Below are 22418 nucleotides of genomic sequence, written 5' to 3'. Positions count from 1 at the left end.
CAATCACAGTACCTGAATTATACGTGAGGTGTACCAGTTTCTGTCAAGCATGCACACACTATGTAATACACGTCAATTTACGGGAGCTTTAGTCTAATCCGTGACTTCGCATCAAAACTTTAAACAATGGTGCATAATTGTGTAAATTTATCTTTTTTTACTTGTTTCACATAGGTGACCGTGTTTTGAAGGTAAACAGAGTAGAGTTAGTTGGAGTCACACACAAACAGGCTGTAGAAACATTGAGACAGGCACCACACAGAACTGTTCTGTTAGTTGAAAGAGGTGTCCCTCCATCTGGTGGACAACCATTACCCCCAACACCAGCAGAGACTCCTACAACTGAGATGGTTAATAAACAGTCTCCTGCTATCCTCACAAATGCTGCTATTAGGAGAAGCACACCAACTTTGGGAAACAGACCATCTTCAGCTGACAGTCAAACAGCACCCTCAGTGGACAGCAGAGCAACAGCGCCCTCAGTGGACAGCAGAGTAACTCCTACTCTAAGTAGCAACAGGGCTACACCAACATCGAGTTACAGAGCCACGCCAACACCAGACTACGAGATGACAGAGAGAGCGACACCCACACCTGAGGACAGGACTACACAGAATAGATCAATGGCAACTATTGATAGGAAGGCAACTCCCATTAGCAAGGTGACAGATCATGAAGATGAAATAACTTCCTCAAAGACTAGCAATCCTGTTTTATTCCATCAGTCACAGAATTCTCGGTCGTCTCCGAGCAGGGACTCAGAGATGATGAAAAGAAAGTTGCCGACACCACCACGCAGTGTATCCACTGAGAGTACAAAGTCAGATCACATCACTGACATACTCCAGCATGTATCAAACTATCCATTCATACACAAAGGTAAGTTTTGGCAGACTGCATCTCAGTGCACCCAGCAATATCTTTGTGGTAGTTTTGGTAGCAAACTTTTAAAGAATCATGTGTTATGTATGTGCTCAGCATCTTTTATGTAAACTTGTTTGATCTGTCCATTTTTTCACAATTTGGGACAAGAATGCCAATAAAACATACTTCCTATCATAAATTAATCAAAATACAAATGTTATATCAATATTTTTTCTTGACCTCAAAACCTTGTTGATGGATCCTCACCTCTTGGCATTCCGAAGTAATTCAAGAACTAATTGGAAATTACAAGATTAGTGCACACTAGTCATTAAAACAATATCACTGTCTTTGGTCGCAAAACGTTTTGCTTCTAGTGTGACATCACACAGCGCCCTCAGACTGTGTTTTCTGTCACTCTATACTGCACACTACAAGTCTACTTTTTATAACATTTTAATTTTTCAATTCATGGCACCAGATACACAAAATGACATAATCAGTCACCAAGAGTATGATCACAGCAGTTTGGTAAAATAGGTCAAGTGCCTTTCATGAAAAAACAAAATGTGCATCATCTCATCATTGTGATAGGTTTTGTCATAAAGACACAATCGTTTTTATAAATTGCATATAAGATGAAGATATTAGTATCTGAAGTTATCTCAGCTTAAAGCTGTTTACCCCTGAGTCTCATTAAACAAGTCCACATTCATCATTGATGATAACCATTGATTTGGATCAAACCATTGGTGGTTATGGGGTCAAAGGGATTTATAAAGTGTAGGATTTTTAATATTACGATTCACTTCTGTTTTCTCAGACAATATCTACCAAGTAAATCTCAGTAAAGGCAGCAGTGGATTCGGATTCAGCATTCAAGGTGGTGGCGATTCCAACAAGGATCCCATGATGAATCTGATTAGAATACGTAAACTTTTCCCAAACCAACCAGCAGACAACTGTGGTCTTATTGAAGAAGGCGATGTCATCTTGAAAATGAATGACATTCCTCTACTGACACTGAGTCATTCTGTAAGTCAAAACATAGTTATTAGTAATCCAACTACCGACATGGTCCGTGTTTACTCATACAAGTCGATTTTTGTCATTAGTGCTCGACTAGGTACACTGAAAAACTTGATAAAATTCTCGTGTTTTTAATTACTATTTCAGTTTGTTTTATTGAGGAAATGAAATTAGAAATATAGATGTCAGCTTGTCAGCTGAATTCAGCCATCACTGATACAACACACTCACAAATACACAATTTGTGTTGACCATCCAAATACTGGGTATTTCAACATGCTATATGAACTAGATCAAGACACTACGGTTGATACATGGAACAAAACTCAAAAATTGTGAAAAGTCAGAAACCGGGCCTTGAAAAAATGCTGTTCCCTCCAAGTCACATGTATCAAAGGCATAAATGTACCTTATTTACATTTCATCATCAAAGGAGATAAAAGAGAAATGTAATAAGTAGTTTTTAAGCTTATGTTTTATATGTAAGTATTTAATTGTAGTAGGGATGAAAAGATGTCTGACTTTTGCATTATGGTAAGATTTCTGCTGTCTTCCATATGACTTGGTTGATGTAATATGTAACAAGGGAGCCCTCTTTTTAATAACTCTTGAATCCCTGTAAATTTCACAAGTTTGAGTTGAAAACATGGCGTGTGTTGAAAGTTTGTGAGTAAGTTCTTGTTGTGACAGCTTGGTGACTTGTTCTTATATTTTGTACACAAAACAGGAAGCTGTCAATGTACTACGTACATCACCAGCTGATGTAACTATGATAATGTGTCGACCACAGCCACGAATTTTCACACACAAAGAAAATGTAAGTACATATTTTGTGTGCCATATCATGCAGTTCATTAACAGAGGAGGGTGCTTTGTAAGAGCAGATTGTTTATCTTCAAATATAACTAGTGAAACAGAAAGACACTCCTCATATGCATTCCTGTTCAAGAAGCAAAGAAAGGTCAAAGGTTGCAGTATGCTGACTTGACAGTACTCTGTGCAAACTTTTGCTGCATGATCAAGTGCAGGAAATCCCTAACCCTAATCAGTATATCAGTAAAAGTTATCATTGCAGTACAGTTTCTATGCTTGCAATGAGAATGTTTAATGTTCATGATAAAGAGAATCATAATTGTGATCAAGATGTTACTCCATAGAATTTGGGTATATACAAATGATATTGGCAAAAGTAATACAGCAGATACAGGCAAGGTTTGCCACTTCGATGCCTGGTATGCATGTTTTTATACACACACTAAACATTTTTCCTAATGACTGGGTTGTTGTCCAAGTACAAGGGAATAATAAATATCATGTTTCTGTTACCTAATAGTGTGCCTGACTTTAATTTGGATGTGTGTGAGTCAATAACCATCTGGTCATAAAGACAATAATTGGCAGCCCAGATATAGTAATCTGTTTCCAGGCTTACATGCCCTGTCGGGTTTTCTGTTGTTTATCCAGTACAAACAATCCAGTCATTAAGTTCCTTCCTGTTAATGATATGAAAACGTGTAGTGTGTGTAAAAAAACATGCATACCAGGCATCGAAGTGGCAAACCTTGCCTGTATCTGTTGTAATTATAACTTTCATTTTTTTATTATCAAGAGTAGTATGCTGCACGACGACCGGGCTTTTCCGGTACCATTGCATGACGGGTAATATAGGCAAGAATGGCGTCTTTCAGTGGCGTCATTGAAAGTAAACAAAAGCCAGCAATATCGCCAAAATAAAGACGCGGTTTTCTCATAAACTAAGGTATATTTTCACTGTTTTTGAGATGGTAAGTGTCGGATATAGGTCTGAAGAATATTGTCGACAAATGTTTTGGCAATATACATATTTTAAAATATAATTTTATCAATTTTCAATTGGGTAGCTAAAATTACTTGATTTTGAACGAACTCAACTTTCAAAACTTGTAATTTTTGGTCTAAAGAGACAATCGCCAAACTATGCCGATTAAACGTACCCCATTGTCAATGTAAACGTAAAATAAAGTCATCTGGGTCACTAGACACGCGATTGTTGGCAGAAATGGAGCGAATTCACGTGTGTGAATATAGGGCAAAATACGAAAATTTTGTCAATTTTGTGGCATAATCCTGCTGTTGAGCACGACGCTGCTTGAAAAAGGCTGCTTGTGTCACTTTTGGCATAGCTTCCACAGTACGGTAAACGGGTGCTAAAGTCCCGCCCGCTCAGCTGGTGACCTCACTGCACGAAGAAATGGAGGGTACATTTTCTATGGGGTTGACAGGACCTCTCTTTGAAACTTTGTAATTTTTGGTCTAAAAATCATGTAGACAATTTATTATGAAAAATAAGGCCTTTAGGTATTACTAATTGTTTAAAAATGATTAATCGTTTCTGTGGTTCATTAAAATGTGTTCTCAGCACAGTTAACTTTTGAGCGAAACAATGAAAAACCCTAAAATTTTCAAGCCGATTATGTTCCACTTTAAGTACCGTCAGACTAATGCAAACCTCTCCAATCGGCAATGGTTTACTCCTGGCAACATACAACTTCATGTTACTCATCGGGGGCTTGCCCCCTCGTCGGTAATTGCTCTGATTGACACGATTTCGAGGAACTTGCAGTGAAAACCATTGATTGACACATGTCAAATCCCAGTCGTAAGGGCGCGAAGCGCGGTACTAGCCAATCCCTTCCATTTTCTTGAATGCAGCTTAGCTGATTATTATTGCCCTCAAAGTATGACTCATCAGCTATGCCTTAATAAGGTAAAATAGGCGTAGATAATCAAGAAAACACAGGCTAACGACGTGGCGGGAAAATCGCATATGTTGTAAACAAATGCTCATGAATAGTATCATATGACATCTCAAAGCTGCGCCTATTGGTTTAGAGGCTAGACATAATGAGGTCATGCATAATGAGCTGTCGTGTATTACTCACTCGTGCGTGCTCATTCATAGCTTCACCGGCGAGCCACTCGAAATGCACAAAACTTGCACAATACGGAATAACTCGTCGGCGTATGAGCACATTTTTCTGTATTAATGTAATGTAATAGAGGTTGCTAATTACAACTGCATTCAGAGGTAAACTTGTGGTAGCCCGTATTTGTTGAAAAAATCCCAACAACTAAAATTTCTGTTGATCTCACAACTGGTCTGCGATCGCAGGCAGTGTTGCAAGTGTACGTTCGATCAAAGGGTCATACTGCTGCCCGTCACTGCCCTACAGGCAATTTACCTTCCAATATCTGTAATCAGTCGATATCTCTGTACCTGAGCCCATTACACTCTGTAAAACCGAACAAATTAATAGTCCCAGCCGTCGTTTTTCCAGCAAGTGTCAACGATCATCTGTGGTATGTCCATGCAACGATGATCGTATCCGGTATTCACACACTCAGTGACACTGCCCGTCAGGAAATTATATGGATGACAGTTTTGAGACAGGATACAGTAATTGTGAGTGAAAACAGACGCATATTTTTAGTTTCTATAAATGTGGTAGTACTCTTTCGGGGCTGGTACACATCAGCAGGGGCTAAACAGCAGCTCTTTGGTGTTTTAGACATCGAATCTTGACAGTACGGCAGTCGACGGGTAGTTGGACCGGTCGGGATGTTCATGTGATCGCTACATTTAGACCTTTCAATGTAGGTTCGTTCAAACAAAGCCATTTTTGTACGGTTTGTACCTATCTGTATTTCTACTCTAGAAACATCATTAGCTTTAAATTTGATCCGTAACTTTAAGAACCATGTGAGTTTCTTGTTCTAATGTTTTGATGTTGTAGCATCGACAGCGGTCAACTGTCGTCGAAGTGTCAACCATTTATGCGGAGGGTGGGAAATTTAACTGTCATAGAACTCGTGCATACTGAGGTTGTCAACGTCTTCAAATCATCAAGAAAATAATTATTTTAATTGAATAAATTTCGAACAATATCAAATTATTGTAAAACATCTTCATATGATGAAAAATATTAATTGTTATTTTTACCCTAGTGATTGAACCCACCCATTAAAGAAAATGGTTTCTAACATATGTCACACATGCCAATCACCCTACAATACCCAATCAAATCGCTGGTACGGCCACACCTCAAAAGCCGGGTTATCGTGCAGACTGTAGGTTATGTTGATATAATTTTATTTTTAACATTTATAAATGCAATTTTTCTAGATCTGTAGATCCCAAACAAGCCATTTGAATGTCAGGAAGTTTATCAGTTGAAAATGTGTGTTACATAAAAAATATACTGCTTGTTTTTACAACTAGTTTTCTTATTGACTTTTCAGCAACTCGCTTAGCTGTTGCCTTCCTCAGGACTGATTGACATGCATTACATGAAATGTCTGTGTCCTTAGGAAGGGAAGGGTCTTGTTGCCAAAACCTTTAAAGAAAACAGACAATTTACTGGTTGTGAAAGGAAAGACCTCTTTTGTGAACGGCAGTTAAATTTTGTACTTTTAATTACAGAACAAGAATGATTACGAATCTGAGAGTTCCCATGCTACACCAGTGATGTCACCAATGACTGTACAAGCAGAAATCCAGCCATCGCTTAGCAACCAACATTCATTGGAATCCTTCGCAGCAGACCAACCAGATGCATCGCCCATTGCCACGGAAACCATGCCTAAAAGACTGTCATCATCGGAGACAGTTTCCATGGAAAAGTCATCAGTAACAGAAGACAGATCTATGACATCACCTGTTTCCATAGAGACATCTCAAACATCTTCAGTGTCAACACCTTCTCCTTCAAAGAGCTCATCAATACAAGGTGTAAGTATAATCATATTATGAGAAATGATCAACATCACTGCATGTTTTTCATTACTTAACATCCTTGTGAGCAAAAATTCTTCAATAGAAATATTATGATGTCTTTTGTGGGTTTTGAGTATTTCTCCAGTTCATTTACATGTCAATCATTTCCTCAAATATGGTACTTAAATTATGATTGGTAGTCACAAATTAGGTAATTGTATGGTCAGCCAATTAGTGAAGTTGTATCTCAGACTAATGCCTTAAGGCGAACGTCAAAATGAACCGGAGACCAACTTTGATAAGCCCCTATCAATTTCCCTCGCTATCTTCCAATACCCCTTGGAAAACACCGAGGTACTTTGGTCAGTAAACATACACTGTGCCTGCTGTGCTATCTCCATTCGATCTCCCTATGCAAGCTTCTGCATGGATCAAACCATTTTGCGCCAGTTTACAGCTATGGCTGTTTGGTATCAGTGTATTCAACGAAGCTCATGGCACACATGTTATATACCACAAAACAATGGGACGCTGGAGTTCCTGAGACAGAATCGTTAGGAAAATGACATGTTTTTCCACTACTTTCTTGATCCTTTGACCCTGCCCACCCCCGTCACCTAAATAGTATAGTTCATTACACAGTAACATCCGCCATTGTTTATTTTCATTCACGGACCACAATGTTAGTTTTCATTCTCTGGACATGAAGTTTCTTAGTTTGAAGCAATTATCCTTTCATCTGTGAAGAGTTTTACTGGTGACTATTACAATTTTCACTGCTATGTTGTTGTTTTCACAAGATGCAGACTGCTTTTCTGTGCAGTCAATCATCGACAGTTTCTCTACTCTCTATGTAGTCCATGGCATGAGTCAATAAATGCCAGTTCACACGTGAACTATGGGCACACAGTCCATGTAGCCGACAATGAGATGCAAATGATATGCGGTAAAGGTCTCCTCGACTAACTTTCAGCTGGTTGCTCACTTTCTACTATTTTTATAGTATTTTATACAAAGGCACAGACTTATTCTACGTTCAACTTAAAACTGATAGTGATTTTGTAGCTCACTCTTTACTATTTTTCATAGTTTTTGGTAGCCGGTAACAGACACTTCGTGTTCGTGTCGGCTACATGGACGATCTGCCGAACTATGCTGTTGATCGGCACATGACGTCCTCATGTCAAGTTTTAGGATTTTATTGATGCTGAAATTTCACCAAAATGCCATTTCTGTATCCAGAGATTGTGTAATCAGTTTGATTTAAAACAGCGATATAAAACACAGTGTCAGTTAATCTCTGAAATTTTGGCTGAGTTTTGCGTCTTATCTATGGTTGTCGATCAGTATGTGCACTGCATTAGGTCCAGTATAGAGAGACCCAGATGTAATCAGTGTATGCCAGTTCATAAAATCGTGAGAATATTTTTGTCTCTGTCGACGTCAATTTGCCTTACAATAGATTTTTGGGCAAGAAAGACCATCATAGAAAAATGGTTGACAGGCGTTTCCCAAACCAGTATCGCCACAGAAATGCATTGCATGCTCAGCACTGTGAACGATGTCATAATGAAATACTGGAGAACTGGGCATTTCCACGAGTATAAGTTCACCGGCCGGCCGAGAGTCAAATCAGGGCCTCACTCAGTACAACGACATTGTCTGTCACTAGATATACCAACTGGCTGTATCTCAGTGGTTCCGAGTGAATGTTTCTAATTTTACCGTGGAACTCAACTTGAAATTGAAACATTGCCATTGCCCATCCATGTGCTCTCACACTGACATTTGTTTACTTTGCAAGCTCATGGAATTTACTATTCAAGTTTGGGTAAAGTATGTCATGTGACATGACTGCATATGGGAAATACTTCACGATAACAGGATCAACGCACGTAACAATGCAAAACAAGTTCAGTGAAAAATCGAGTTTGAAATTAATATTACAATTAAAGGTCTTAAAATCGCATGCTTTATTTCATTTCTTGTCAACCACTTTGGGCTTCAAAATGGTTTCTTCCGGAAAGGGAGCCAGAAATAGATCTATAGAAGGGAGATCGAATGGCAGTAACACAGCAGGCGCCTTGTATGTTTATTGGCCTGTTTATCAGCAACACTAACCAAAGTACCTCGGTGTTTTCCAAGGGATATTGGAAGATTGCGAGGGAAATTGATAGGGGCTTATCAAAGTTGATCTCCGGTTCATTTTGACGTTCGCAGTAAGTCCAATTCAGTTTTAGCTAAAGTCACTACAGGAAGTTCAGCTATCTCTAGATTTACTATGCCACAAGAAGCAGTAGTTTGTAAAACTTGTTACGATTGTGTGAAATCTCAGTAACAGAGTTGAATTATATTGTATATATATTCATTTACAAGTATTTGTTGCACAGATATGGAAACATTTTATCTTTCATCCCCAAACTCCAAGCACTCATAAAGTATCGGCAGTCATTATCGGCGACTGCTCACATTGCTAGTGTCTATATCCGATCTAACTGTGTTGTCACAGTCATTACCACAAGGTCCTTGTGCCTCTGGAAAGTCAAGGAATTTTTAAAGCCTCTTGGAAAGTTCTGAAAAGTGAAGTTGAGTCCTAAAAAGTCTCTGAAAATCAATAAAGCCAACCATGATTTTTCAAAAATCATGAAATGAAATCATGATATCTGAAAAATTATATGTAAGATACTGACATTTCCTAAAACTTATGCCCGGGAAATGGTATTTTGAACCTCACTGAAAAATTTCTGAAAAAGTCCTCAAAAGTCCTTCAATTTGAAGTGAATTTGAATGTATAGAACTTGTTACCTAATTACACTAGTTGTTTTCCACTTGATCCATTCAGGAGATTATTGAAGTAACATTGATAAAAGGTGAGAGAGGAGGCCTTGGTTTCACAGTCGCTGGAGGCATAGAGTCAGGCGGCTGTTACATCAAAGGAATTGTTCAAGATCCGGCCAAATCTGATGGTCGACTCAGAAAAGGAGATAGACTTCTTAAGGTATGCTTTTATTTGAATCACCTGTCTTGTTTCAAGATCTTCAGATTACAGTGTTTTTAGAATCACACAAGTCTTTTTGAGTGCAATAGTTTTGTTTTCTTTCCTCATCTGTAGCTTAAACTGCAATACAAACTTGATAACCTTTGTTAAATTTCTGCAAAAAATCGATTTTTGTAGAAATTTTTCTACTAATTGATCATTGTCTGTGTTTTCATGAGCTAGTTCTTGAAATAAAGGAAAAGCATAATAGAAAGATATAACACAATATTTTTAACCAGTTTACCACAATGATTTGGTCCAATCCTGGACTTTTCAATGGGAAGTTTGGACTTGTGTACCAGGAAATATTGGGGTGAACTGGTGAAAACCCGGTCAGGTTTATAGATGTAGTAAAATTATGGCTGCCTCTAAGGATCTATCATTTCATAGTGAAACCTATATTCTGTTCAGAAGAATCGTGATATGGTAACTGTTGATATAAACATATTAAAGGGACTAAGTCATCTTTTCACATTGTTTGGTTTATTTTAGTTCAATGTAAGCAATTATTGAGTTGTTTTAGCTCACTGAAACCTGCTAACTTGTCAGTTGTCAGATCTGACATTCCTCTCTGCAGTACATACCAGAAATATACAAACTTAAGTGGATGAGTTTGTGTTTATGTTCATTGCAGGTAAATGGATGTGACATGACAACTATGAGTCATTTTGAAGCAGTTTCGTTCCTTCGAACAACACCTCAAGAAGTCACCATTGTTGTTTTACATCCAACGGAGTCTCCCGTAAAAACTGCCGCAACGACTTCCAATGAAATGTCTACCATCTCCATCAGACGTACAAACGCCGGCCATCTTGGAGTGAGTCTTAGAAGTAGCGGTGGAAGCATTTGGATTGAAGATGTTACAATTGGATCACCAGCTTACAAGAATGGCAATGTAAAAATTGGTGATGAAGTTTATTCCATCAATGGTACATTGATGAAAGGAACCCGGCTTGGTCATGCCATGGAGATCTTAGATGATGCTGATCCGGTAGTTGATCTACAACTCATCAGGTGAGAGCCATCACTTTGACCTTTACCCTTTGACCTGAAGTGGTGAACATTTTACAAATGGCGGACATTTTTTGATGTAAATGGTTTTCCTCGTAGATTTGTTGTGACAACAGAGTCACTCATGAGGAGATTGGAAAGCACAAACCTTACTCCTGCATTAGTTTCCACAATGGCAAATTGAATTATCAGTGGGTGACAATGTTGGTGACTACTAGTGAAGTTGAACAGAAGAGTCAAACCATAAAAAGTTTGTGGAAATGACAATACTGGAATGTCTCTAGATGGCCGGAAGACACTGAGCATCTACAGAGTGCAGATCCAGATCATCTAGATGCCTTGTCAAAAACTACTGAAGGGGACAAAATATTGCCTAGTACTGAAAGCATAAAATCAATACCCAGCATTTGTATGGTTAGAGTCATGTTTCTGGGACCAAGCTGTCAGTATTATAAATTTATAAAGTATGGCATCTTTGCTCTAATATGAGTCTAATCCAAAATGTGGCAATATTTGGATTGTATGCAACAATGAACAACCAGTCAACATTCCCATAAAGATATGTTTCCATATTGACATGATTTCATAAATACAGTGTTTATGTGGGAATAACTTAGCGTTCTGTTTTTGAAAGCTTGAGAAGTTTATATCTTTTGTGAATGTTTAAAGTGTTGTCAAAACATTGAAGTGTATCTTTGTGTATTTATCTTTCAGAAATGGTGTGCCAGTATCATTGCAGTCACCTCCTGATTCCATAGCAACCAGTCCAGTCAGTGTAACATCTCCCATTGCAAGTCCTCCTCCAAGACAACCTACGCCATATGTCACCACTCAGGATAGCTTCTCATCCCCTGAACATCATCCAAAATCAGGTGCTGATTCTGAAATTGACATCGGTGAAGTGTCTTCCACATCTGAAAGTGAAGATGAACCAGAAATCAAAACTGATGTCAGAGGAATGATAAGTGCCTTTGAATCAGGGCAGCAGAATTTGGTCAAAAACAAGGAGTATGGAACTAACAAAGTAGCAATCAGACATGTGTCAAGTGACAGCGAAGGGGAGGTTGAAACCAAGCAACAAGATCAATCCTCTGTACATGGTCACATGGTTGTGAACAATACAGCAAATAGAATTCCAAGTCCAAATGAGGTACATGTAATATTACACTCTCAACTTTATTTCACTGCTTTTCCTCAACATAATGATAATTTCCTAGATATGTCTCATCCTTTGTGAAGAATTTTAGACAAGGAGTTACTTTATCAATATTAACCTGTAACCTTTTGTGTGACTTTGGTGTATGCTATACTTTTATTTCAATTCAGCAATGCTGTACAGATCTTGCTTTGATAGTTACACCCTACTTTACTCATGTAGAATTCTCTCACTCTGTATGGCGTCAACTTACTAAATCTACATACACCATTGATACATACTTTAGATAAAAATTGAAACCAACAAAATCTGCATCTCTTGAAGTGTTTGCACAGAATTAAGACGTCTTTATTACATGTGATTCAAACTTGAAACTGAAATTTACATCAATTCGATGCAGCATGAAAAGGATGAGTGTAATGAGACTAGTTGTTATCCATTACAGAGTGGCGTTATGAAAATAGAGTTAACAAAACCAGCAAGCGGTGGTCTTGGATTTAGTTTAATTGGAGGAGAGAAAGGCGGGATGACAGGAGTATTTATCAAAACCATTACACCAGGAAGTGTTGCTGATAAAGATGGACGTCTTAAAGTTGGTGACAGGCTCTTACAGGTAAGAATTAAAAAACTGCTCTGAATTGTATTACTAACAGGCAAAGCTATGATGTATAGCCATCCAATGTTAACCAGTGAATGATAAATTTCCTAGTGGTGTAACCATCCAATGTGTGAAATCACGCCAATTCTTCGTATAAAATTCTTGTATAAAAATTTTGATACCTAGCCGTTCGTCAAAAAATCATTATCAAGGCTTTAAATGTTGCTGTTACACTGCTGGTAGGTATAGAAATACAATCTATAAACGGTGTTTAACCTTTTTTCAACACCATGGCTTGGCCCAAACTTATTGTTATCAATGGTAATTGTGGATCTGTTCACAGGGAATTGGGGGTAAATTGTGTTCAGAAATAAAATGTGTATATGCATGATTGTTCAATAGGAGTCAGATAACAATGTAACTTTAACAGTGTGATCAGATAATGTTCCATTTTTATGTTGCAGGTTAACAGGGAAAGTTTAGTGGGAATGACTCATAACAAAGCAGTGGCCATTTTGAGGAAGACAAAGGGAAAAGTGAAACTCACTGTGTCAAGGTAAGTGTTGTCATGGTGATGATGTCGCGATGAGTCTGCTTATACTGGTTGTGTCATGACAAGTTGTCTTAGTGACTGTGTTTGTGACACTGTATAGGTCTTGTCACAATTTTTGTGTCAGTGTCAGTCAAACATTGTCAATGTTTGTATCCACTGTTAGTCAAGTTGGGCAGGCACTGTCAATTTTTGTGTCAGTGTCAGTCAAGTGTCACTTTGTGATTGACAGCAGTTTGAAATAGCATTGATCACAATTTCAGGTTTGTTACTTAATATAGCTGCATGCGCACAACTTTCGGACAAAGCTGCCTAAAATTCAGACAAACTTTGTTGTTGCATACGTGGCTGTTGTTGCAGCTTGTAGTCTGAGTCACAAAATACCACGAACTAGCGTGATTTTTAGTAACCATTGTAACGCTAGCAGGTTTTATTTTCGTCGTTCATGCAGAAAATGCAGACAAATATTTATTTATGCATATTAATGAGAGAGAACAGTGACGTCATTTGCAATCAGTGCAATTCACAATGGCTGCCTCATAAGCGCTACACTGACAGCATTCTAAAACAGATTTTGTATGAATACCAAACTTGTTACAGTAAATCAGACTGCATTTCACTAATAAGGCCATACCCAAACCATTCACAAAAGATAATATGTTGGTAACAGAGCTTTATTTATCTGTTTGGATAAAGATAAATGTCAATTTTCAGGAGCATTTGCTTGCATTGCTTCTGTGTATCAGTCATCCAAACAATGAACCCCCCACAAAGTTAAGATACCTTTTATACCCAACCATTGACTTTAACCCTTTGAGCGTCAAAGTCAATACCGTATACCCAAGTCAAATTTTTTCAGATTTTTTCGCCAAAATTTTGATGAAAAACTAGCCAATGAAGTTTGATGCCCGTTTGGTCCAAAATTATCAAAAAATTGCTGAAAATTCTTGAAAACTGGTAAAATGTTGCAGTGAAATTTTAGAGGGAAAAATTGCATCACTCAAAGGGTTAGCAAAGACTTGGATATTTGAAGGCCATGAAGACAGAGACACTGTAAACATGAGTTTTACTGACCTAACCTGCTATGACATACCAGGATAAGCAGGGGAAAATTTGTGCAAGTTTTTACTGACTTAGCAGATTTGGAAGTGACAAGCCTGGAAGGTTAAAGGTTTAAATCATGGCTAAAAAGATATTTTGTCAACGAGAAGACTTTTCTTGAACCAGAGGAGATAACTTGGTTTTAAATGCATGTGAGTTATCTAAGCCTCAGAGACTCACAGCATATGCAAATGCATATGAAGACTACTACAGTATATTTTGTGCCTTGGAAGTTTTCATTTTTAACCAGCAGTTTGTTATCTTGTTCAAAAACATCAAAATAGTAAACACACAATGTTGAATCCCCAATTCACAGACCACCATCATCTAGACCTCAAAGCAGAATTGATCAGCCGATCAAAGCTGAACCAACAAAGAACCAAGCCAAGAAAATGGGTAAGTGACACACAGTCATTAGTGTTGTAAGTGTAGATATTACCTTTACGTATAAATATGACATTAAAACAGGGCCAATAATCAGCATCATTCAAGGTAAATAAATAATTTACCAGGTTCATGCAATAAGTAGAAATTGACAATAACAACAGGGTCAACTTGAACCACTACTTAGTGGTGGTACCAGGTGTCCAGAATGGGTAAGTGTACAAGTTGTGTCATATTTAATCACTGTAATCCAATTTTGTGAGTAAATACAACTGTTTTGTTAGTATTTCTCATTTTCATTGAGTAAAAAGTTTAGTTAATCAGCCATTGTAGTCAATATAATTTGTGTAAATGAATATTTTATTTGTAAATAGAAAGATAAATTTGATCAATGTTAAAAAACATGAAAATGTTGCAATATTAAACAGAATTTAACAAAACTACAAATTTCCAATTTCACCTTGAAAATAACTTTGGCCCTTAAAAGCCCTATAATAATATTTTAATATGGAAATAAGTGTTGCATTATTTATCTATTACCTGGTACTTCCTGTTCATTTGCAACTTCACTGTGTCTCCCATATGGAAAAGATGTTGCATAAAAAAGTACATTTCAAGTATAGTACAGGAGGGAACCATGACAGTGTAGAGTAATTACATGATGTAATATCCTGTGCAATATCGGAAGACCAGAGTTTGATGCGCTGTTCACAACTTGCTTAGTTGACTGTAAGCAGTGTACAGCAGAAAGTAGCAATTGTTAAAAAAATCAATCTGGAAGTTTATCTTTCCTGACTGTTTTGTTACAAGTCATTCTTCTGATTACACACAAGACATTAAATGGCACTTCTCCTGTGTACTTATCAGATCTGCTTCGCATCAAACATTCACCTCGCTTACTTCGATCAAATGAAAAAAAGTCTTCTTCATGTTTCACAGTGTAACCAGCATTGTATGGAAAACGCTCTTACTCAACATGTGCTCCTGATTTGTGGAACAGTCTTCCGTTGGAACTCTGCCAGTTGTCTACCTTAAACATCTTTAAAAAAACACATGAAATTGCAGCGTTTGAGAGAGCTTTTTGATCTTTATGTTTTGATTCAGTTCCTTAGAACATTAACTCAAAGTGGATTTTGGCACTATATAAATGCCTTTGATTGATTGATTGTCTTACTTCGATTTATCTGTCTTACCAGACGATTCTGAACTCAGTGAAAGTGTGGCGTTTAACTCATCTATTTCACTACCAATCAGTGGGAGTCCATCACGTGCCAACCAATCTCACGGCTCTGGCCACAATACAGACAGTGATTTTGATACAACATTTGATCTACCTGACGATTCCTCTAAAGCAAAGAAAGTCATCAAGAAACACGGAGCAGAGAGTGGTGGAGAGTCAAGTCCATGGGCCAGTGATGCAGATATTCCTCTTGAAGATGGAAGTTTATCTCCAACACCAAGGGTGAAACCAGTTATTGGGGTTGTCAGTGACAATGAACTATCAGAAATGTTGTTGGTAAAACCTGTGAATGGAGGGAAATACACTGGTAAAAGCTTGCAGACTATAATCTCTAATTTACAGAAACAAATTGAGAAGCAAGACCCTGTTGATGAGTATAAGGTAAAATTTCATTGTATTGAAATTGATTTCCTGTATATCATCAGCTTTGCATAACTATCTTATTTAGTACCATTTCAGAAAACGTTAAATTCAAAATGATTTTGAAATCTATTGTTCGTAATATGTCATTATTCATTTCATTTCATTTCATTTTATTGCCAATTAAAGAGTGTGTATGTTGTACAGGTTAAGACGGTTAAAAGATAAAAATGGCAATAGGAGTAAAAAAAATAGCTGTTCGCTAATTGTGTTTGACTCCAATTCAGAGTACATATGAACAATGACAAATCAGAAAAGGGCTAGTATGAACTTTGCACAAAACGAGTGTCAGTCATAGACATGACATTGTGAGGAATTAACAGTTTCATGAAATGTAATACATATATCAACATTCGAGGAGGAGATATTTTTGTATAGCTATGGTAAACAGACGTTTTGAAGTAAGATACTTGATATCAATTGGTAAACTGTTCCAAAGTTTAGCACCTGCAGATGAAACAGCAAACTGCCCTGCAGAAGTCAAAGATTTTGGAATGGATCAATTTGGACCAAGCTTAAACCTTGTATCATGGCTGTAATCCACAGTTTGAAAATAATCGTCCAAATGATGAGAAAGCTTGTCATGGTATAATCAAAAATAAAATTACAAACACCTAATTTATATAATTTATATAATTTATTTTATTGACTCAAATCTTTTTTTATCTTATTTTTTGCAGCAACTTCGTCTGGTGAAGGCCGTTGATGACTGTGAAACTGCTAAAAATCCAATCAATAAAGACAAAAACAGATACAGAAATGTCCTTCCATGTGAGTTTGTACCTAGTTTTTTTCATAATTTTGGACCAAATGGACATAACAATTCATTGGCTACAGATTTTTATCAAAATTTGACTTGGGTGTATTTTGTACAGGTGACAAAATTAACTCTGGCACCCAAAGGGTTAACAAAGCTGAATTTCAGTGAAAGTTAGGTGATAATGTAAGACCAGAAAAAAACTGTGGTAGTAAATTCTATGTTAGCTGTGTATGTAAACAATTTTGTTCTGATATTTCTGTCAAGTTACAAGAAAAGCATAAGAGTACAGGTGCAGCATGTATTATGTAAACATCAACCAAGATCTCCTGACAGATATAATTATACAATGTATCATACCTGTAAATTGATGGCGCAAACTCAGCAACCTGAGTGGTTAAGATTTGGAAAAAGTAGTACTATATTAGGGATATAGAACAATTGGAACACACACAAATCGTTGGTTACAGAAATATTCCTTTTATATTTCACATGAAAATTTCAATATACAGGTATGATATAATAGCAATAAACCAACCTCATCAACAGGTATACCACTCAAATTTTACCAATTCATGAGATATGCATGTATGCACTCATTATTGCTTGTGAATATATGTCATGAACTGGTCAAAATCTTGGTGTTGTTTAGAATTGTTGTAGTGCATGCCCAACTGTTTGGCCAGTGCACATTAAATAATAATCTATTTTACTTTCTTTCTTTAAAGATGATGTGACAAGGGTTAAACTACAGGAGGGACGTACCAGTGATTACATCAATGCAAGCCATGTACGATGGTCAGTTGGTAATGCTCCATACCACTACATTGCCTGTCAGGGACCACTTCCACATACAACCGACGACTTCTGGCAAATGATCTGGGAACAGGAAGTTAATGTGATTGCCATGGTTACCATGGATATGGAGAATGGCAAGGTGTGTGAAAAATCAAGTTTTTTTGTTTGTAATAAATGTGTTGAGGCATAGCTTTTGTCATTTGATGTTTGTTTGTAACACATCAGTGTTGAGACATAACCTTTGTTTGTAACACATCAGTGTTGAGACATAGCCTAGATAAAACAACTACAATGACACTGGTGCTGGTTGTTCATTGAAATGATATTATTCTATAACTTTCAGGTCAAGTGTCATCGGTATTGGCCAGATAGTGTGGACACTCCCTTGATTGTACAGGGTCGTTTTGAAATTCAAATGACAGATCTCCAAACGCTGGAAAATTTTGACATCCGACAGATCACTATGAGTGATATGAAGGTTAGTGTTTTGTGTTTGCATTTGGAAATATAAACTGTCGTAATGGAGGAAAATTTTCAAACTACACCACCACAATAAATATCTTGTCTCATCGATATGGGGGGGGGTTTAATCTGGGAGAGAATTTGTGTCAACAGATAATAATTTGTGTACAGTAACCCTTTACCTGCCAGACAGTATCACTTCCCCATCTGCCAAGTCAGCAAAAAAGCAGCATTGAGCCAAAACCACATGTATTTTCACCCACTTTGCTTGGTGTGTTGTAGCAGCTTTAGTCTGTAAAACCTTGTCTTCAGGGACCTGTGTTCGCGCTGCCCATTCGCCACGTTCGCAAATGCGAATTGAAATCAGCAGTGGCGAAGAAAAATCGATCCTAATTCGCCACAGTGGCGAAAGTGATTTTTGTTGAAAAATTCCGCAAAATAAGCAAAAACGTGGGTTTTTTTAGTCTTTTGTTGATCTGCGCTTCTCTTAGGCGATTCGCGAAAAAACTATATCTATTTCCGTATTGTTCTCTCCGACGTACGCAATTGCAGTCGAGCCAAGTCTCGCGAGAGATTTGACGTCAATTTGTATAGTGTACAGCATGCACATAAATGACTATCGCGAGAATTGAAAATGCAGGCAGACGCAATCGAGCCCTAGTCTCGCGATAAATTTGACGTCATTTTGTCTAGTGTACAGCAAGCTAAGTGAACACTCGCGAGAATTGAAACTTTTGCTACAGCAGACACACGCATTTTAATCGTGGTCACAAAGTTCGGTGTTGAAATTTATTTGCATCGTGGTCTAGACGTTCCTTGTTGCGCATTTTAATCGAGATCTTATTTTAATGGTGTTCGATTTGCATCGCGGTCCTCATGGTCCCCTATTGATGTTCATTAAAATCGCTATCCCCAGCGACGCATTCCGTGTTGTTGTCAATTTGCATCGCGGTCTCGACGTTCCGTGTTGTTGTTCATTAGAGAGGTTATAATCTAATTATGTGTACGTCTGAAGGCACACAGTGGCGTACGCGTATCCATGCTCAGTTGTGATTTTTTTGGTTGATTTTGCCGTATTGTTTTTTCAGAAACATACGAAATTCGTCTAAGTTTTAAGAAACAATTAATTTCTCTACGCGAGGACTATTCAAGCTCGTTGTATCCTCGCATTAAATTTACCGATTTTTGTAACACAGTTATTTATGAGGTTTACGGAAATTTTTGTGACAGCTTCAGGTAAAAAGTTGAATTGGACAACATTTCATTTATGTCAGGAAATCATAGCACGTACGTCTTTGTGCAGGTGAACTCTACGGAATTTTCTGATATCAAAGATGTTTGCTAATTTACAATGATACTCATACTAGTACTTAACGAGATTTCCTGTCTAAATGCCCGCAAATCACTAAGAAAATCGAAAAATTACTACACGTAATTGAGACTACATGTGGAAGTGTTGTTTGATGACGTTCCGAACGTCTGTGCCACATTTACGCGACGTCTTGTATGACGTGACAAAGACACTACGTGTAGGCCTACTGATGGAATGTAATTACGTGTAACCAAACTTCTATTTTAATCGCAGTCCGAACGTTCAGTGTTGCTGTCATGCTGTTGATTTGCATCGCGGTACCAACCTTCCGTGTTGCAGTTCATTTTAATCGTGGTCTCAACGTTGCGTGCTGCTGTCCATTTGCATCGGGGTCTAGCCCTGCGTACGATGCTGTGTGCTCCGCTACAGCTAATCGCCCCGCTCACTCGCTTTGTGGTGAGCGGGGCGATTAGCTGTGCGGTACACACAGCATCGTACGCAGGGCTACATCGGGGTCCAGAATCAAGCAATTTCCACTGTTAAAATGAAGACAATTGGATACAAGGTTGATGTGTTGATAGTTTATTCTTGTGCATGCAACCGACATTGGAGATTATAGCATTATAGAAAGCTTTGTTTTCGTAAAAGTGTGTGGCTAATAAATTTGTCTGTGGCTAATAAAATTTGAAACTATTCGCCACAGTGGCTAATAGCTTTCCAAACCCAGCGCTAACACAGTCAGGGACCTTCAAATCTTCAAGTCTTTGTTAAAATGCACCATATGGGACATGTTTTGCTTCACTAGGTTTAACCAACTTGACCTGATGGTGAAACATGAACTTTGCAGCTAAAGGGTTAAACCACATGAGTATTTAATGGTGATTTGATTTCTCATGTATTTTCTGCCATTGTAGAGTGGAAAAGAATGGTACGTGACCCATTTGAATTTTACAACATGGCCTGACCATGGTGTACCTGTATCTGGCCTTCCATTGGTTCGTTATATGCGATTTATGCGCAAGATACACCAGTCTGGTCCAATAGTAGTCCATTGCAGTGCTGGTATAGGCCGTACAGGAACTGTTATCACCATTGATTTAATCCTGGCCATGGTTGAGAGAGATCTTGATGTAAGTAGCGGTACTTGATATTCCTGGCAATGTTTTGCACCATTTACTGAAAATAGTCCGCAAGCAATTTGATGATGTATTATGAAGTTTCATGCAAAACTCTGATTGAGATAATTTGAAAAAAGGGACAACAGCGCACAGAATGTTGACAAAAATAAGGATTTTTCTTCAGTTTCATTTATCTGTGTTGTTCTTAATTCACTTCCTTGCACTGAGGATAGCTTTTCTGATGTAACTTGAGAAGACGTCCCAATGTGTCACAGATTACTTCACTTCTAAATGTGCCTACTTAGATTTTGACAACCCCCACCAAGTCCGATTTTGTGGTGTAGAACATAGAACTACTAAAAGACAATTTGTCAATGGTAGGAATTTCACCTTTCATAAGCTACCCAAGCTTCTAAGCAGTCTCCACATAACAACCATGTCTCCCATAAAATTTGTCATTGTCCTCTCCATTAATTTGACCACTTAATTGTTTTGGCAGTGTTAATTTCCCTTTAATTCGACAATTTCAAATTGTAATTTGTTCTTTCTTGTTAAATTATAAGAGTTTTCACCGTATTTCACTTATCACAAGAATATTTTAGTATGTAATTTTACCACGTAGGAGCAACATGAATTTTTACATTGCTCAAAGGGCCAATGAAATAACCTCCACCCCACGCATACATGCATTTGGAATAGCTTTATGGCGAGTATTTACAATGATATTTGACCAAAATGTTAGCACATCCAGCAAAATCCACAATTTATGGATCACAGCATAGATCCAGCATTTTTGTGGCCAAGCCTGGCACCAGGTTAGACTTGGCTGGCAGGAGGCAGTGGTACTTATTGATGCGTAAAGTACTGATAGCTGACCATAAACAAAACTGAAATGGTTTTCTTGAAAACAAGCTAATGATTTTATACAAACAGAGACTGTTTCATTGTCAGTATGAGGGGAACTGTTTAAATACTTTATTGAACAGATTATACATACTTAAAGATCAATTTTACACTTTTATTTGTGAATCATCCTGCAGTGTGCGCAATACATGACTCACTGAAAGTGACCATATCATATCTTATGTCACCAGGAGTGATCGTTACACATGTATAGAAGACCATTTCATGTGCCCTTGAACTTGGTCAGAGCAACTTATATGTTCAGATTAAGTGTGACATCATTGTTGTTCATCAAATTGTGTCTAGGAATTTCTTGATGAGAAAGTAACTTGACAGTGCTGTAATATGATTTAAATTAATTTTTTTACAGTTCAGCATACATGAGATTGTACAGGGGTTGAGAGGTCAGAGACAGGGAATGATACAAACAAAGGTAAGACATTTGAATTACAGTCAGTTGGCATAGGATAGTGTACCTAGTCCTGATGACATTTGAATTACAGTCAGTTGGCATAGGATAGTGTACCTAGTCCTGAGAACATTTGAATTACAATCAGCTGGCAAATGGTCACCTACCCTGAGTTACATAGTCCATGTTTTGGCCATAATATTCAGTGTCTACATAGTCATGAAGAGATGGGCCCACATAAACCATGTATCTACATTAATTTACCTTTGCACAAAATTTCTACAATGGCAAATTAATGTATTAATAATTAAAAAGACTACTAGATTGAATTTCTGGTAATGGCATTTGAAAAATCTTGTTCAATGATATTATGGTTCACCATAAATGATTGATTATTACTGATTCTACCGTACATACATGCCAATGTGATAATGGATTCAGGGAACAATAAAGCGCCAAAACATTCACAAAAGTTGTGAAGTCTGTTCTGTTATCTCTTACGACACTTTAACATCT

At 37.6% G+C, this 22418-nt stretch overlaps 1 protein-coding gene across 4 annotated transcripts in view; it reads left to right on the top strand.

Moving 5' to 3' along the window:
- LOC139123139 (tyrosine-protein phosphatase non-receptor type 13-like) overlaps positions 1-22418 on the top strand; it is a 72527-nt gene that overhangs the window by 46316 nt on the left and 3793 nt on the right. For all 4 annotated transcript variants that reach the window (XM_070689158.1, XM_070689159.1, XM_070689160.1 and 1 more), the window contains 16 exons: positions 175-879; positions 1688-1899; positions 2621-2710; positions 6353-6661; positions 9489-9644; positions 10318-10697; positions 11409-11844; positions 12296-12463; positions 12913-13004; positions 14416-14495; positions 15680-16104; positions 16824-16914; positions 17629-17837; positions 18042-18176; positions 20387-20602; positions 21864-21926. In XM_070689158.1, coding sequence (XP_070545259.1) covers positions 175-879; positions 1688-1899; positions 2621-2710; positions 6353-6661; positions 9489-9644; positions 10318-10697; positions 11409-11844; positions 12296-12463; positions 12913-13004; positions 14416-14495; positions 15680-16104; positions 16824-16914; positions 17629-17837; positions 18042-18176; positions 20387-20602; positions 21864-21926 — 3767 coding nt within the window. The remainder of the gene's footprint in view (positions 1-174; positions 880-1687; positions 1900-2620; positions 2711-6352; positions 6662-9488; positions 9645-10317; positions 10698-11408; positions 11845-12295; positions 12464-12912; positions 13005-14415; positions 14496-15679; positions 16105-16823; positions 16915-17628; positions 17838-18041; positions 18177-20386; positions 20603-21863; positions 21927-22418) is intronic.

This window comes from Ptychodera flava, chromosome 22, assembly GCF_041260155.1.
Source record: "Ptychodera flava strain L36383 chromosome 22, AS_Pfla_20210202, whole genome shotgun sequence".
Classification (NCBI taxonomy): domain Eukaryota; kingdom Metazoa; phylum Hemichordata; class Enteropneusta; family Ptychoderidae; genus Ptychodera; species Ptychodera flava.
The sequence above is the reverse complement of the archived record's forward strand: the minus strand, read 5'-3'. Positions and strand labels throughout refer to the sequence as shown.